This window comes from Schistocerca cancellata, chromosome 4 (assembly GCF_023864275.1).
Source record: "Schistocerca cancellata isolate TAMUIC-IGC-003103 chromosome 4, iqSchCanc2.1, whole genome shotgun sequence".
Classification (NCBI taxonomy): Eukaryota; Metazoa; Arthropoda; class Insecta; order Orthoptera; family Acrididae; genus Schistocerca; species Schistocerca cancellata.
The window spans coordinates 893,614,582-893,633,111 of NC_064629.1; the positions used below are offsets into that span (position 1 = coordinate 893,614,582).

Below are 18,530 nucleotides of genomic sequence, written 5' to 3' on the forward strand. Positions count from 1 at the left end.
TTACGCCAGCATCTGAGAAATGTGCCGTCTGCCCAAATGCAATTGTACATATGAAGCAGAAAGTGTTTGCCCACAAGAGAAAGTTGCTGCAATATCTGAATGTTAACTTCATCCGATCCTGAAACAGAAGACTGGGAAGAGGTGAGGTGAGGTGAGCATGGTCTTAGTAAAGGAGAAACTGTAGCGTTCACGAGTCTGAGGAAAAGCATACCACCGGAGCTACCTCCACTCATTTCCAATGGAGGAGGGCAGGGTGTTAAACTCAAAATCTCCAGAAAATAGCAGCCCAAGGTGTTGGGGGTCCCCAATGACAGCACCTGCTACTGTCAGGCTGGAAATTGGGGAATGAAACTTGGTCCCAGAGAGTCAATAGAGGTTGCCCCCATAGGACAGAGGATGTGAAACTGTTGAAAGAACTAGTAAAGGATATCCAGATAGCTTTACTGGTATACAACAGATGCAACAACACTGCACACACAACTCTTATTAATGAATACAGTTCACAATGGCAGGATAATGGGCAAAAATGCACAGAGCACATCTTTGTGTCATGGCACACCTCAGTCCACCAGGGGATCAGAACATGGCACGGTAAGCAAGTGAAAGGTATAGAACGTTCTGCAGTGGTTAACATTCATAAGGTACTCTGCCTGGTCATCACAACTGGAGAAATGTTTGTCAAAAGTCACTAGGGAGGAGTAAATCCTCCAGTCAGCCTTAGAGGTTTACTTGCACATGGGGTAGGAGGCAGAGAACTGATATTGTTTGGTCACCCGAGTATGTGTCAAAGAGAATAGAGCACTCAAGACGACAGGCAAGCTGAGCAGTGCAGAATGAGATGGCCAAATGGGAAACGTGTGCATGTAGTCTGACAGGAATGTGGGCACTTCAGTTAAGACTAATGAAGTTGACATATCAGCCAAGAGGAAACCTCTCAGACAGCCTCAAAGGGGATGGTGCACATCAGTGTTAAAAGTCGCCAAGCAGCTGACCAATAAACTAGAGTAAGCATGCTCTGGTGACAGTAGATGAAGATGTGTGGACATTACAAACGGAAAAAGTGAAACAAGGAAGGAAAATAGACTAACAGCTTGCAGCTCAGTGAGATGATTTGACTATGAATGTCATCCCAAATGAGCAGTATGACTCCCCCATGGGAGGGAATGCTGTCCTTTGGTGTGAAGGTCCAGTCATCAGGATGCAATTTTGTTTCTTGGAGGAAGGAAACCACCAGACACTGGAATTCCAAGAGCAGCTGTAATTCCTCCTTGTTGGGTACAATGCCACAAAAATTCCATTTGACAGTAGTCATAATGGGGAATGGGGCCACAAAGTGCTAGCCTTTCAAAGACTGCTACAGGGCACAGAAGCTGGAGTACCCTGTTCCATGGAATCTACAGTGGCATCAGCATTCTCCATGGGTCAACCTGCGGACTCCATGGCAGAAAAATGAGTGCACCAGTGAAATGGAGGTTGACTAGTTGATGGTATCACACAGCAACACTGTTGAAGAGGATCTCCGTCAGGGCAGGAAAAGATCATGTGCCTTTGTTAAATTTCTTAGAATCTTGACGGTTGGCAGACGAAGACTAAGATTTTTTGGCTGGAGGGACGCAATATCTTCGCAGGAGTTTTCCTTGTTCTTTCTGGCCTGCCGGTTGCATAACAGGCATTTTACCACTGGGGACAAAGATTTGGTGGTTTGTTGCACAGCTGTAGAAGGGGATGTGGATGCAACTATGACTGGGCAATTTCGCAGCTACAGTGCTGTACTGGTCACCATTAAAATTGGTACGAAGAGACGGGCAGTAGAGTGCGAACAACACCAAATGAATGCAGTGTACGATGGGCCTCAACATAAACAGGATAGCCATGGCGCAGTGGAACTGTAAGCAATTGCAGTCTCCAAAAACAAGAGTCCCATTACATAAGCGAGAGGATGATTTCACAGTGCCTGCAACTGTATCAACACCTATCTGAATAACGAACCGGTTAACTGTAGCAAAAAGACTGACCTTCAGTATGGGACACCATGAGGAACCTTGGTGCAGCTGAGAAAGTTTTTGAATTTTAAACCTCATTCTGTTTACGTTTAGTGGAGTACACTGAGAAGGTAAGCTCTCTATGAAAAAATCCCCATGACTGCCAGCACCTCTGAGGGTACACCTCCCAAATAGGGGACCCCTTAGGAGAGGGGGATGCACCTCACCCACCTTAGGAGATTGTTCACACCTCAAATTCCAGAGGGACCAATTGGCAATTGGGAAAATAACAGCTCAGGCAGTCACCCCTCCCTGAGCCTGGCCTGTATCAGGGGGTACATGCTAACCCTACCTATCTATCCGAGGTTCAGTCACCTGTTGCACATCAAAACGTGTGGGCCGGCCTTCAGGATCGCACAGGGAGGAAAAAGAAACTAAGAGACTTCAAATGCCAAAACAGAGGAGATGGAGAACAAAGAAAGAGGAGAAAAAGCAGACTAGAAACTGTTCCAATGCCAAGCTTCCGAAACTACAGAACGCATTCCTGAAAATACTCCAGACATATTCCCTAATGCAGGAGGGAAAGAATAACAGGAGGATAGACGTGCAGCACAGAAATGGATGAGGTGCTGCAAAGGCTAGGGGCCAGTAGCCACACGGACTCTAGAGTAGTAAGCCCCCTGGCAGGTTCCAGGGGGTGTTTTCGAACAGGATAATGCTTACCCACATACCACTGTTTTAACACGTCGCCTTGACCTGCTCGATCACCAGATCCGTGTCCAATCTAGCACATATGGAACACAGTCAGGTGACAACTTCTGTGTCATCTACAAACAGTAGTAACTGTCCCTGTACTGACTAAAGAAGTGCAACAGGTGTGGAACTCTGTCCCACACATGGACATCAGGCACCTGTACAACACAATGCATGCAGGTTTGCATTCAACATCCCAGCAATTACACTGGTTATTAATTTGCCATTATTTTACATTTGCAATGGCTTATCTCTCCTTGTGATCTTGCAACTCAAATCACTGAAATATGTTAACTAGACAATATATTTCTCAAATTTCATTACTCTACATTAATTATTTTTTTGTGTTGCTATTTTTTCATCAGTGTACTTGATTCAGGCTGTGTGTCGCCTGCAGTTTGATGACAAGTGGCATATTGTATTAATCTTATCTATTTTGTAATAGTCTGTCATTATTGCATAGAGTTCAATTAATCTGAATACTTTTAACCACCCATGTAGAGAAAAAAGAAAAGTGAAGGTATTTGATATTATGGCAACCTTTTCAGTAATTGCTGACCCAACTCTCCAGTAGAAAGTAGTAGTGCTCAGTGAGATTACTGTTGGCCTCCAGTAAACTAAGGGCTAGTAACAGACCCTATATTGACATTTAGGTAAGTAAATCCTTAACTTCTTAGTACACTCACTTCACCCAAAGTGGAATGTCAATCTAGAGTAATTTATCACTGTAATCATTATCCCATATGGTGGCTATATCCTACAGCACTGACTGACAGTCAAACAGTTATCATACTACTTGTCTTAAAGCCATTGACAGTACACAGTTCAGTACCTGAACATTTGCACCTTACATCACTCACTATGAGTCCTGCTTCATCATAGGCTAGTTGAGACAACATCACTGCTGTTTTGGGCAAAGGGAATTTGACAGTATCCAATGCAGATACACAGCATTGTGTTCCCAAGCGCAATGCTGGATAAAATCTAGTGGTACAGGAGAGTCCAGTAGGATTGGAGAAGCTTGGGGAAACAAAGTAGTTGTGCAACACCAAAAGCAGTACAATGTAACAACTCAAATGTTGTGTTTCTACCAAGTGACATGATCTGGCAGTGGCTGGAGAGGAGGGGACAAGGGAGATACTGCAAATCAAACTGTCAGCTGTTTAGGAGAAGCAGTCAACTATACCAATTAGTGTTTGCTCAGGAAAATACATATTATAGTTGGTAGAATGTAATAATTTCCAATGGACCAGTATTTTCCACAGCAAATGATGGTCCAGTATGTGTATATAGCCTGTGTGATCCCAACCCCACATCAGTGTCACTTCACAGTGGCTATGACAGTTTGGTGCTGGATATGTTCCTGTGGACTTTGGTTGGCTTGAAACAATAGATGGCTGACTTCATTCTGCTCAATATACTCATTACAGATAATGTTATAGTCTTATCACTGCAACAATGCTACCCTGAGGGACTGATCTGTTCCAATGAGGGTCACTCACCAATACACATCAGCTATGATCAGCTGCAGAACAACAAAGATTTATCTTCAAATGGTTTCATCTTTCATCAAACTCAGTCAGGAAACAGCTAGAGATGTAAAGGCCTAACCTTGAACCAATAATTAGATACAAGTTTTGAAACACCACCTCGGCGATCTGGGACGAGGTGGCTGAAAATACCTCCTCTAAAAATGCAGATGGTCATTGACATGAAAGGGCTTTGGGCAGGGTGTTAACTAATAAAGAAATCATATTGGGTGTCCTTTTGACACCTGGAAAGGTATTAAGGACCTATATCTGTTCATTGTTGATTTCATGTCTTATACAGATTCAACAAATAGTAACACACAAACAAAATATCTACAGCTTATATTCAGTTATTTCTTATTGCTGTTCAGCTCGATTCCACCTCAATTACAAGTGCCTTTTTCATGTCTCAAATCCTAGGAATGACACTGGGCAGGTTTTGTTGCACTTTTAGAGGGTATGATCTTCTTCCCGAATGTCAATAACTTCCTCAATTACACTTGCAACTGAAAGTGCCCTTTGTTTTTATGAGCAGTAATACAGAGTACGTGAGTGGCTCCTGAGTAACACGACTGCCAGTTGAAATTTCAGCAACTGATACTTTTCATGCTCTCAAGCATACATTGTCAAAAAAAAAATTGGAATTAATCAAGTGTTAAAAGTAATGTGACATGTGAAAAACTATGAAAGTTTACGGTTTAGTGTTGTGTTTATGCCAAGGTTATTAGCAATGGAACCCAAGCCCATATAGCACTATCATGCTCACACACTAGACAGACCTGCATCCAGCTGGGTCATTACCAATGCATCATGGTTCAGTATTTCCATCACAATTCCACAATTCTTTGAACATCTATTACCAAAACAAAAGACCCTTTATGACAATACTCACCCTTAACATGTCTGACAAATTTTACACAAAGGATGGATGTTTTTGTTGTTGTTAACATAATTATGAAGTATTTCTGCAACTGCTCATGTCAGCTTCTGGAAATCTGTTTGATTCATAATACATATATGTATCATTTCCGTATGTTTATTTAGAAAAGAAAATGTGCAGTCGATTACATGATCAAGACAATCTTATGACATTTTGATGATTTGTATGCAGATCTTAAAACTACTTCCTTATGTTTACAGTGTTAAAAGTAACACTCAATTTGGACACAAATAACTGATCTGCTTTACAATACTCAAAACAGAAATAAATCACGTAAGAACCTGTAACATACTTGTAATGGCATGGCAATTGATGAAACTTAACTGCTTATGTATGCAGCATTAAACTAATCAGTTTTATGTATTCAGTGATGGGTTCAAGCCTTAAGGGTGACACAGACCCAGATGCATGTGATACACTTCTTAGATAGTGAACAACCCAAAAGTTTTCCACTCAAAACTTTTTACTGTTAAGTTTAACTACAGCTTGTACAAAATTCTGCAAAAGATAAAAGGTCTTCTTCATACATTCAAATGTTTGCTACTGATCTAGCACAGAATCTTAAGCATTCTGTGATATAATATACTACTAAAATCTATACATAAAACAGAGTATGGGGCTAAACACTGACTATCAGATTCCTACCAAATATCAGCCTTTAACTACAGGATCCATATATTTTAGTATGCTTCAGTAATGAAACGTTCAGCAATATTGCCTACTTACGAATATCACACACACCCGTTTACAGATCTCTACATGAAAATTAAATGTGTGCAGAGAATATACAAGCTGGGAGAAAGGGACAGCACAAGTGTTAGAAACTTTGGTGCCAGTGGCCTCTTTCCCTAACACCAGATTTCGAACAACCACACACAGCACTTCATTATAACTGTCACCATGACAATGACATACTATAGATCAGATGGCAGCTAATCTAAAAACTTCAATCACATTGCTGATGTTACCTGTTACAGCAGTGTAAATGTACCCCATGCCATACAGATCACAATGTTTACTTTTTACATTACATGTTAAGTACCTGCAATAGCCAATCGCACTAATTAAACTGGACTCATTGGCATTATTACATAACATTTTTAGCAACTGGTTTTTGAGGAAACAGTCCTTTTACTTTAGTGTTCCAAATCAAAATTTGCAAATTTTACCAGCCTAACAGATGCCATTACTGGTGTTTTATTCTATGACCAGAAGTATGGTATTTTCATTCCTACATATCAGTAGAGTATGTCTGCTACATAGACAATTTTCAGTGCCAGTGGCATGTGTTTTAATGCAACATGCTAAGGGCTGATATGTTGGATTAGTTTCTCCTATCCATCAATCCATTATGACAAAAATGAAATGCCAGGATTCCAAGTTCTGTAGTTTATTTTCCACAGTTTTCCTGATAGACTTAATGACAATATAGAATTTAAACATTAAAATACTGGTTTTTCCTACTGAAAACAAACAATGGCTGCAAATGGCCTCCGAGTCACTGGTAAAATAAAAAGGCTGAACACACCGATATATATCTCTAAACTTGAAAAATCTACACGATTCCCATTAACGAAATTCCTGTTATATTGCAGAAGCTTAAAATATGTGTGTGATCAATGTTCTATATTTAGTTTCCAACTAGTAGTGCTGATATTCTATAAACTAGTAAGGAAAAATAAGGTGTTTCTGGTAAATAACACTGACTGTTACAGTGAATAATGTAAAGTGAAGCACAGTTCCACAAATAAAATACATTAATTGTATAAACCACTAGTCACAAAAAGCTGACCACTGTCATTACCTCTGAATTATCCCCAACATGTAATCTTTTTCTAGATACCTGTGAAACGAAGTAATGCTGTGCACTTCACATTTGCTAAATACTGTAATTCTCACTGAGGGAAAATATGCATCTTCCACAAAAGAATACGGCCAGCACTTTTCACTGAGCTGACAAACTTAAAAAGTCCTTGTTAATTAAAAAGAAATTCATCCTATTCATTGAGATTCTGCACTAACTTACATATGAATACATCATAAAATAAAATATCGCCAGATTCACATACATCTGGGAGGATAAATTGAAACACTATGATTCCTATCAGACACACTTCACAAAATTAAGTGTCATATTGCACACACTACAAATAAAAATTGTCAACATAGTAGGTCACACAAAACAGGACTCAAACGTCGTTCTAAATCCATGTGTATGTGGCAGTGACATGACTGATTATTCTCGACCGTTTAAAAGAATTAACAACTATTCGCAATGAACTAATTCTACAATATAAGAAAGTTGCTAATGAATAACTTCAAATATTTCCAGTGTGTTCATTTAGCTGAGAACTCATCTGAAGGTTGGGATAAAACACAAAGAACAGGCATAAAAAATTATGTATGTTGGTATCTCCCACCCATACTGTGGAACTAAGCTTGGCCACTGTTTATAATGTAATGGAACAGCAACAGTCCTTTCCATGTAATTCCCCCCAACATCTTTTGTCAAAACTTTTAATGTTGCCTCATATATATTTACTTATACAAAATGGGTAAGGGAACAACTGCAGTGTTATTTTATTAGAAGCAAGACCAGTCAAATGCCTTGCACTCTTGGGCAACTCCCTAACTTACTTTGCTTGCCTATAGGCATACTGCAACATTAACAGGTACAAATTTCTTATTTTTCACAGGTACACGCATATGAGATTCAAGAACCTGTAAGAAGGAACAAAAGGGGAAAGACAGGAAATGAAACTGTAGTGCACATTATTTCAATGAAATCTAAAATGGAAACCTTAAACATAGTAGTATAAATGGAACAAGGAGCTACTATTTTAAGAAAGAACTGTACTGTGTCCAAATGTGTAGCAATGGAGTGAAGTGTCTCCAGGCTCTAATCCATAGTTAAGGACTTATAAAATCTGTACAGTTTAACACAGCCCACACACAAAGTTCAAAATGACAATGTTAAAAAACATGCATAAATGCAGTGAACACACCACCTCCCCTGCATCTGAACTGTCAATTCAGTACACCTCTATAAGACATAAACCTTATGGTCACAAACTCACTCCCTAAATAGTTGAACATACAGATTAAGAGCCCAAGCAATAAACATATTGCCCACTCACAACATAGTACACACATTATCAAATTTTGATCCCAAAGGAAGAGGATTTGTCGAAAATGTTACCACACTGTCACTTGACAAACAGTTCCAAAGAAAACAAATGCACTTTCAAATCTCAAGATTATTTTGATCTAAACCACTTGTCAAGTAGTGTGGGTTATATCGTACACTGCTCATTAATCTTCCCCTTCTTCCTCTTCATCCTCATCAACTTCCTCCTCATCCCCACCAGATTCTTCTTTCTTATCTTCCTTCTTGGGACGACCACGAGCTCTGTTGCCAGGTTTCTGTTTGATAGAACATGCAATTTTTCAGTTTTGTGGCAATTTTATACCAAATTTATTAAAATAAATGCACTGCTGATTACGATTAGATTTGTTAAATTTTTTTAAAAATTTTCTATCTCAAACATATCAATCAACCGATAGTATATGATAAAACAAGATTGCAACAGTTGTAATTTACAATAATTTAATTACCTACTAAGTCTAACAAGTATATTTATGAATTACAAGAAGTAAATGAAACTTCAATCAGTTCCAAACATTACACCACTCCAGTACCAGGTGTCTTTCAGACAAATTTAAACTCTCAATACTACAAATATTTAGGAGAAGCACTACCCTGACAGGAAAGATACATGTCAAATAGTTCACAAATTTCACTTACAAGAAACATCTTACTCTGGCACTACTTCACACCAAGTCTTTACAAGAAACCTGTACCTCAAATGCTCGTAAGTCAGTGAAAAACAAACCACCTCTAAAAATCTAATACATGTGTTATTTTCATACACAATTTTACATAAAAATAAAGCACATATCTTACAGAAAATAGAGTATTTTAGAATTATCTAACTAAAATGGCTAACATCAAACCCAAATCATTTCCCTTTACTCAAGGGCAAGTAGATACTAAAAAATTTCACATAGCTGACTAAATATTCCATTATTTGTTTACAAATAATATAAAAGGGTGGCTTCTAAAGTCTGTTAAATTTCCACAAAAGAATGGAACATTTTTATTGTGCCTTCGCAGCCGTTCAATTATTTCAAGGCTCATATAAAAAATTTCAACAGTTAACAGTGTACAATTCACTGCTGACAGTAGTCTGAATGGGTCAGTGTGCCGACTGCAATTGGAAATGCAGAAAACTGGGTTTCATGCTGTTAAACATTTTCATTTGAAGGGCTGGGGCACCACACAAATTAAGCAAAATTGGATGAAGTTCACATGGACTCTGCACCATCATTGAACACCATTTACTTTTGGATTAATGAATTTAAACATGACTGGATAAGCACCAAAGAGAAAGTGCACACCAGCTGTTCAATTGAGGTCACCACAAAGGAAACCATTGACACAATCCACGATGTGGTGATGCAAGATTACTCAATAAAAATTCATCAGACAACCGAGACTGTAGGCAACTTAACAGTGAGAGTATAATATCCTGCATAGAAATTGGTTATGAAGAAACTGGGTGCAAGGTGGATGCCACGATTGCTCAGTCGACCAAAAGCACATCCGGCACAACATTTCAACACAATGTCTGGTGAAGTTTAAGTCTCAATCTGCATAGTTTTTGCATCTATTTGTGACTGTTGTTGAAAAATGGATCCATCATTAGACACCAGAGTTAAAATGGCAGTCAAAACTATGGACGAAGGTTGGTGAAAGAGCACTAAAAAAGAAAGACCATTTTCTCAGATGGTAAGGTGATAGCCACTTCTTTAAAGATTCCACAGAATAATCCTTGGAAAAGGCACAAACATAACTGGACTACTATGCTTCATTGTTGGATCATTGGACAGTTACATTGGCAGGCAGAAAAAAAGAAGGAAAATAAGAAGCAAGGTTGGCACGCAATAAAGAGCTCTTTCACCAGAATAATGCACCATCCCATACATCAGTGACAATGGAAAACTGCACTAATTGGGCTTTGAATTGAATTTCAATTCACTAGACTTAACCCCCAAGTGTCTTCTTCCTGTCTCTGAAGTTGAAACTGGCTTGCTGGGAAAAAATTTCTATCGAATGAGGAAGTGATAGTTTAAGTCAACAAGTATTTTGCAGAGTTTGACAGAACCTATTTTTTCCGATGGGATGAAACAGCTCAATGATTACTGAATCACATATATCCCACGAAGGACATTAAGTTGAGAAGGTGAGCTGCTCATGAAAATTTTTTTATTTATTTTTAAACATTTGTATCAAACCAGCCTCATTAGCACAAAAACCACATAATCACAAGCAAATTTATTACTTTACAAAACAACCGATTTACCAGGTTTTAAAGTAAACCTTATTTCGAGTCTACAACATGAGACCATCATGAAGTGATGCCAGTAGTCATTCTGCCACATATCTGCAGGAAACACACACAGAGAAGGTTATTTCATCAGGTAACAATCTGGTGCCATAAGAGGGAGTAGATATTATCAGCTACCAAAACTCTGCCGCTGAAATATGGGTCGAGTATGCCAACAGGATGACAAATGTGGCCACAGTCTATCAAAACATTTTTTTTTATCCCTGTTCAAGAAACAAGAGTTGTGGTCTTTACTGGTTACAATCCAACAACTTGTACCCAATATGTGAGGCATTCATACACTGAGTGTACACTGCTTCAAAATTTCCTGCCAAATAAGCTGCTGTTTTCGGGCAATACTTGTATTGACAGCTATATAAGTAAAACATATGACCGACAGCCACTGCTTTAATTCTGCCAGTACCTCTCCTGCTTCAGTAACTTCACAGAAGCTTTCTTATGTACCTCACCAGCCTTGAGCACACAAAGAAAGAACATTCCAGAGGAAAGGTTTAACTACAGCATACAGGCTGTTTTCAGATTGAACGTGTGTGTACACCAGAATGGAGGTAAAAACATTAGTTTAACACAGCAGCAGCAATAACAGAGTGCATATGTGCAACTGAGGAAGGAAACAGTTCCATGTCTTTTTAAAAGTATTTTCACATTAGCCTTGTGGGATCTGAAGGAAATGATTGAAAACTGATTTGCATGGCCAAACAGTGATCCAAATCACTTTCATCCCAACTGCAAGTCAGGCAGAACTGCGAAGTGACCTCACTCAGTACTCTACCGCTAAGAATGTGCCATTTTGATGTGTGGGCAGTTTAAAATTGTGCAAGCTCTAACCTAGAATGTCACCATTCATTGACAACATTCTTACAGACATCTATGTAAGAACTCTTGACCCTCACAGCTCAGCACATAAGAGCACTGTGCACCAAAGGCAAGGTTCTTGACAGAGTACTGCACCAGTACACTGGTTAATATACCAGTAAGTGTCAAAACAATGCGCACACACAAACTAGCCAATCAAAGATTCATCCTTTAACAAATCATTATGTCATGACTAAGCTACTTCTCCACAATATCATTTCTTCTGAAAGAGCTTCTGCAAAACTTGAAGAGTAAGAGAAAGATACTTGTGAAACTGAAGCTGTCTAAATTGTGCCTGGACAACTCCATAGGACAGAGTCCTGTCCCAGAAAATTGAGATTACAGGCTTGAGTCTATGTGTTCTGCAGTTTCCAACTCACAAGAAGTTTCAGTGCCTTATTGCCACACATACTTCTTTCAGACCAATAATACCTAATGCACATCAGCTGCACTAAGGTTGAAGTGAAACCTATTAATAATTTATTGTTTTCCTGTAATGAACCACTGTGTTCTTCGAAATGTGACCAGTGTACCAAATGATAATCAGAATCTAACAGTGTAGAGGAAGTTGTGCTTAATAAATCCCTATGGCCAAGTATCCCTGCAAGAGCTGCAAAAACAGTGAAGCAACAATAATTTCTATATACGACCACTTTATGGTAATACATGATCATTGATACATCTTCCCATTTCATCTTTTGGTATGGTAACTATTACGAAGTAAATTATGACTCCATGCACTTTGACATAATTTCAGTGTGTGTGTCATTGATAACCATACTGTTTTGCAACACTGCTTTCTCAACTTTTTGATTTGGCTGTGTCCTGCTAGGTAACAATGCCTCTAATTGTAACTGTTGGACATCATGACCGGCTTACATTTCTAATGCCCTTGGGGAATATATTTGTACCGTTCTGATGAGCCATGTTAAAAACAATTACTGACCATCCTTTATGACTAGAAACATGTATCAGAACAATATGACAACTATCTTATCATTTATAGTTGGTACTTCAACATAATTATTTGTACCTAATGGGTTGGGATAGTAATAGGAAAAAGGCAAAGAAGTTTTATGTTAGCTCATTAAGTGCTCTTTAATAGTTCACAGGGTATACTATCCAAAGAGAAATCTGGTGTGACTCACTGTTCCACTCACTAAATTTTATTTCTACATGAATTCCACTACAGAAGTTTCATTAATCATATCATATCATCATCATCTCTCTCTCTCTCTCTCTCTCTCTCTCTCTCTCTCTCTCTCTCTCTCTCTCTCTCTCTCTCCCCCCCCATCCCTCCCAATTCCTATAGTCTCTCCCTCCCCTCCCCCTTTCCCCAAATGCCCAATTCATTCCATGGACAAAAGTTGAGACAAATTATACCTTATTCACTGTACACAATACATATAATCCCTTCTTTAAAGTTTAGCGTATGAAGTATGATAAGTATATTACTGTTTCTTTCACTTGCAGAATTTCTTTTCAGAATGGTAAGGACTAATCTAGATCTGCAACCAATTCCAATAGCAATGAAACATTCCCAGAATGGAATACAACGATCACTAACTGCAGCAACAGCAATACACTTATCTGAAAGTATACTACTCCTAAGGGCCCTGCCTCACTGGGATACCACGGCAAGTCTGCTGGCAGACACACCAGACAGAAGAATTAACGCAATGGAGCCTCTCGAACCGGGCAGCACCTGACAGTGGCAGCTCTGCCGACAGAGCGGCCAACACGAGGTTCTGCCAGCGGAATACAAGATTGCTTATGGCCACTCCCACGTCAGGATGCCAGTAGAGCTGCCAAGCACTACTTGCCACTCACCTGTACCTAGTTTTATATGCTCACATGAGCATTATGGACAGTTTTGAAACTGAATCTTAACTGTGAGATTCACTTGGGACACTACATCTCAGAACTATTCAAAACATGAAGTGGAAGAAAGTGTTGGGAATTATGAGGGTCATAAATGAAGTTCAGTTTGAAGAACAAGTCTCCACATTACAATCACGTTCAGACTACTTACAATACTGCACTTTCTGGACTCTGGCTGGTTGGAGATAGTGGAAATTAATCAATTCTCAATTTCCTCACAGCCACTGTGTTTACTATCCGGGCTAAGTATGCTTTCCTCAAAACCTAAATCCAGACCGAAATAGCACAGCTACCTCTCCTGCTGCTGCAGCAAGTGATGCTTACGGACCAGACACAACAGACACGCTAGAATTATTTTAAAAAAATATGTAAACAAAGGAGACAGATTTAATTTCAGTTTCTAATAACATACTCTTCAAATAAAAACTGGAGAGCACTTCTACATATACTTTACAGTTACAACTAAAACTGTAAATATCACTGCAGACTACACATAAGTAGCTGCCATGTACACAGGTCACTAAACTCTTTCCCTCTATCGAGACTACTTTCCTCAAAACAGTGACCTTTTTTGTCAGTTAATCCCGGGAGATCTCCACTACCTCGTCAATTGAACAGAATGACGTTATCAGGATACTAGAAAATTTGGCACTGCAACTTCTTTAATCATTAAGCGTGTCGCATAACACATTACTGTCATGATCAGCAATTAAGGTATGTGCCCACAAGTTCTTTTTCTGCATTCCCTTTTTATTTTGAACTTTCACACAATGCTTGCAGCTCTTCTGTGCAGCGACTGGAGGCATTCCTCTGGTATCTCTGCCAACATCTTGTACTATAGGACCTGAGTGCTGTCAACAGTGCAACCAGCAGACTTGCTGTGGCATCCCAGTGCAGTACTTCGCTAAGACTTGGCACCCACAATTACTGACTTGCTGGTAAAAAAATATTTGATCTTTCTACCCCCAATTCTCAAATTGCAATGTACAGTACATTCACTTAACAGGGGTAGAATGGTCTACAAAATGAATTATCTGACAGTTGTAATCTGATGCAGGAGATTCAAATTACATGTGGTTCTGTTTTCATGTACACAAAAATAAGATGACCCCAGATAAATTTCTGCTATGGAAATACTTTCTGAAATCAAGACCTTACTGGTTGGAACACAATTTGGCTATCTAGCTTCCTGTGACTCAAGTAACTACTTAACTAAAGCAGTTCTAATGTTCTTATACTCTGAAAGAAGAAAAGGCTAGTTAAAAACTAACAAGTCCTAAAATATTCATACCTTGGCAGCAGCCTTTCCTTTTCGCTTAGTGGAGCCCTTAGGCCGGCCACGGCCACGTTTAGCAGGAGTAGCACCATCAGTTTTTTTCACTTCTTTCTTATCTTCTGATGGAGCACGGCCACGTTTTTTGGCTTCCTTTGCAGGAGACTCCTGCATGGAAAGCAATAATTCAATTACTAAACAGTAAACAAATGATATATTCAAAATAATGGACTAATCTTTAAATACAGTTTGAGAAATGACAAGTTTTTGCAACTGCTGCAATGACAATATACCACCTCACATTTCTATAACACTTTTCTTAGGAAATTCAACAGTGCATAATGCCGTAACACCATGACACTTTCACTGTAAGCAGGAGTATAAGCCACTAACTCAGATGTTAGAAACTGGGTGCAACAAGATGAATTACTAGAGTAAAATACTGTTAAGTTTGTGTTCTGTATATTTCTAATATCAACAGTTGACCGTTTGACAGCTTTTTCCAGAGACAATGTATGGTCATTTTAGTTACGTCTTATAAGTAACAATATGAAAAGAGTATTTCTCATTTCATTTTCTGACATGGGAAGGGTAGGGCATACAGGGCTACTAATAAGCACCTCTGGTTCAGAAGATCTGCACAGAAACTACATGACATACAGAAAACAAACATCAGTGCCTAGAGTACCTCTCTAAGTTATTGACCTGGCTTGTTCTGGTTCATTGGTTAGTTTAAGAAGGGGGGTGGGGGTGGGGTGGGGGGGATCAAACTGCTAGGTCATCGGACCCTTGTTCCGAACGACAAAACGGGTTACCACGGCTGGCTGACCAAAAGAATAAAAAGGAGAAGCCCGCCACTCTGCAACACATTAAAACCTCCACCCTATAAGCACTAGGGTGGAGGACAGAGGGACAAAGGACATGCACTAAAATTTAGACCAAATGATAAAACCCACCCTCACAAATAAAACGTAAAACTATATCTGCCAATGAGGCATTGTCAGATAAAATTAGTGGCAACGAGTCCGATCAGCAAAGCTTTCGTCGCAGGTCAGTCAAAGTGGGACAGTGCACCAGAATATGGGCCACTGTCAAATGGGTGCCGCATTGACACTGAGGCGGGTCTTCACAGTGCAGGAGGTAGCCATGAGCTTGGCCAATGCAGAGCCGGCAGAGAACCACAGATTCCCTGCAAGAGGCCCTCATGGAGGACTGCCACACATTCGTAGTCTCCTTAATGGCACGCAGTTTGTTGTGCTTACTGAGACTATGCCATTCCATCTCCCAAAGCTGGAAAACCTTGTGGCATAATAACAAATGCAGGTGAGTTATTGGAATGCCAATCTCCATAAGCGTTTTCTGTGCAGCCTGTCAGCAAGTTTGTTTCCTGGGATTCCGACATCTCCTGGAGTCTACACAAACACCACTGAATGACCAGACCATTCCAGGGCATAGATGGACTCCTGGATGGTTGCCACCAAAGGATGACGAGGGTAGCACTGGTCGATAGCTTGTAGGCTGCTCGAGATGTCAGTACACAGAAGAAATGACTCCCCATGGCAGTAACAGATCTGCTCAAAAGCATAAGATGTAGCCACCAGCCTTGCAGTGAAACACTGCAGCCATCTGACAAGGAATGCTGTTCAATATTCCACCATGGACATATGCGAAGCCGACGTGACCATCAGCCACCGAGCCGTCTGTGTAATCCACATCATCGCCTTGGTACACGTCAAGAATTGAGAGGAAATGACAGCAGAGAGCTGCGGGGTGAAATGTGTGTTTTGGGCCTCGTGCAAGGTCCAGGCGAAGCTGTGGCCTAGGTGTACACCATGGAGGTGTACATGAATGGACCTCAAGTATAGGTGGTAAAGGCAAGGACTTCAGTTCAGACAGAAGGGATAGGACGCAAACTGCAACTGTAAGCCCTCACCTAGGCCGCCGATGCAGGAGATTAACTGTCATGGGTGGGAAAAGGAAATTAATTCAAGTGTGCAGGAGAACTACGAATGTGTGTGCAACATAACTGGTAAGCAGTTGTGCACATCTGAGGGGGACTCCAGCTTCTATTAGGATGCTGGTCACCAGACTCGTCCTAAAAGCTCCCGTCGCTAGTTGAACGCCACAGTGGTGCACTGGATCGAGTGAACGCAAAGTTGAGGGCGTCGCCGGACCATAAATCGGACTCCCATACTCAACGCGGGATTGAACAAGGGCTCTGTAGAGCAGCAGAAGCGTAGAGTGATCTGCACCCCAGTTGGTGTTGCTCAGACAGCAGAGGGCATTGAGGTGCTGCCAGCACTTCCGCTTAAGCTGACTAAAGGTGAGGAAGCCAAGTCAACTGGGCATCTAAAACCAGTCCTAAAAATCGATATGTCTCTACTACAGAGAGGGGATCATCAGTTAAGTCAAGTCCTGGTTGCAGATGAACAGTACAACACCAACAGAAGTGCATAACACACGACTTTGCGGCCGAAAACTGGAAGGGATGGCTCCCTGTAGGTGCTGCTCAGCAACACCAGTACGGGTGGAACAGTACAAAATGCAGAAGTCATCTGCATACAGAGAGGGTGAGACTGACGGCCCTACAACTGCTGTTTAATTCTGCTGGGGGTAATTCTCCGATACAGAGGGGCGAGCATAGTGTTCAGCAAAGTGCTCAGGAATCTCATTTGCGTCGGTAGATAACACACCATTTATGTTAACACTGGGAACACCTGTTGGAGTCTGGTACCCAAAAACTTGTTTGACCTTTCCCCAGACTTGGGAACACCTTCCCACGTACTGCACCCAATGGTCGAGACGCATCTCTCCCGAATGCGGGCACGAAGCTCGTTAAGGGTAGAGCTCGCCGGCACCCCTTAATCGCCTCAGCGACTTCCTGTGACCACCAAGGGACTGTCTTTTGCCAGGGACACCCTAAAGAATGAGGGATTGCTTTTTCCACCACAGAAACAATTGTTGTAGTTACCACATCGATATTACCACATGGGGGTGATTCAACAGAGACAGTAGGCATCCCAGTCTGTGCTGTGTTTAAAGCCCTCGAGGCAGGCATCTGTGCACCTGACACCGGGGCAGTGACAGGAAGATGGAGAAGTGGTCACTACCACATAGGTCATCATGTGCTCTCCAGTGGATAGATGGGAGAACACCATGACTGCAAACAGAGAGATCAATGGCCGAATATGTGCCATGAGCCACACTGAAATGTGTGGAGGCTTTTGAAATCCCTGCCTCGGCCAGTAAGCACAGTGCCACCTCACAAGGGGATATGAGCATTAATCTCCCCAAAGTAGGAAAGGTTTAGGGAGTTAATCAGTGCAGCCAATGCGTCCAGGAGTACTGCACCATCTAGAGGAAGATATACATTACAGACTGTTATTTCCTGCATCGTCCTTATCCTGACAGCCACAGCTTCAAGAGGGATTTGAAGTGGCACAGGTTCACTGCATACTGAGTTCAGGACAGACACAAACTCCACCTGACATTGTTATGGTCACTACGGATCTTTTAATACCCCCCGATAGCTGCAGAGGGCAGGGGTCAACATTGTCAGGAACCAGGTTTCCTGAAGGGCTATGCAGAAAGCTGGTGTAGAGCTTAACAGTTACCGTAGCTCAACCAGGTGGCGGAAAAAACCGCCGCAATTCCACTGGAGGATGACCATATCGTGAGGCTGGAAAGACATGAAGTCCGCAAGGAGGCAGGTTATGACTCAGGGTCACCTGCTGCCACCAATTGAGTATTTGTAGCCATTTCAATGGTGGTTGAGGCGTCAGTGAGATCCAGATCCACAGGGGACACTAAGGTCTCCACCGAATCCTCAGATACGGAACTGATAGGGTG

General features: G+C 40.9%; 1 protein-coding gene across 3 annotated transcripts in view; it reads right to left on the reverse strand.

Annotated features, from left to right (window-relative positions):
• Window positions 1-5,284: 5,284 nt before the first annotated feature.
• Window positions 5,285-18,530, reverse strand: part of LOC126185054 (high mobility group protein HMG-I/HMG-Y-like) — a 34,478-nt gene continuing 21,232 nt past the window's right edge. For all 3 annotated transcript variants that reach the window (XM_049927813.1, XM_049927814.1, XM_049927812.1), the window contains exons 3-4: window positions 14,700-14,849; window positions 5,285-8,627 (exon numbers count right to left, since the gene is read on the reverse strand). In XM_049927813.1, coding sequence (XP_049783770.1) covers window positions 8,517-8,627; window positions 14,700-14,849 — 261 coding nt within the window. In that variant the 3' untranslated portion in view covers window positions 5,285-8,516. The remainder of the gene's footprint in view (window positions 8,628-14,699; window positions 14,850-18,530) is intronic.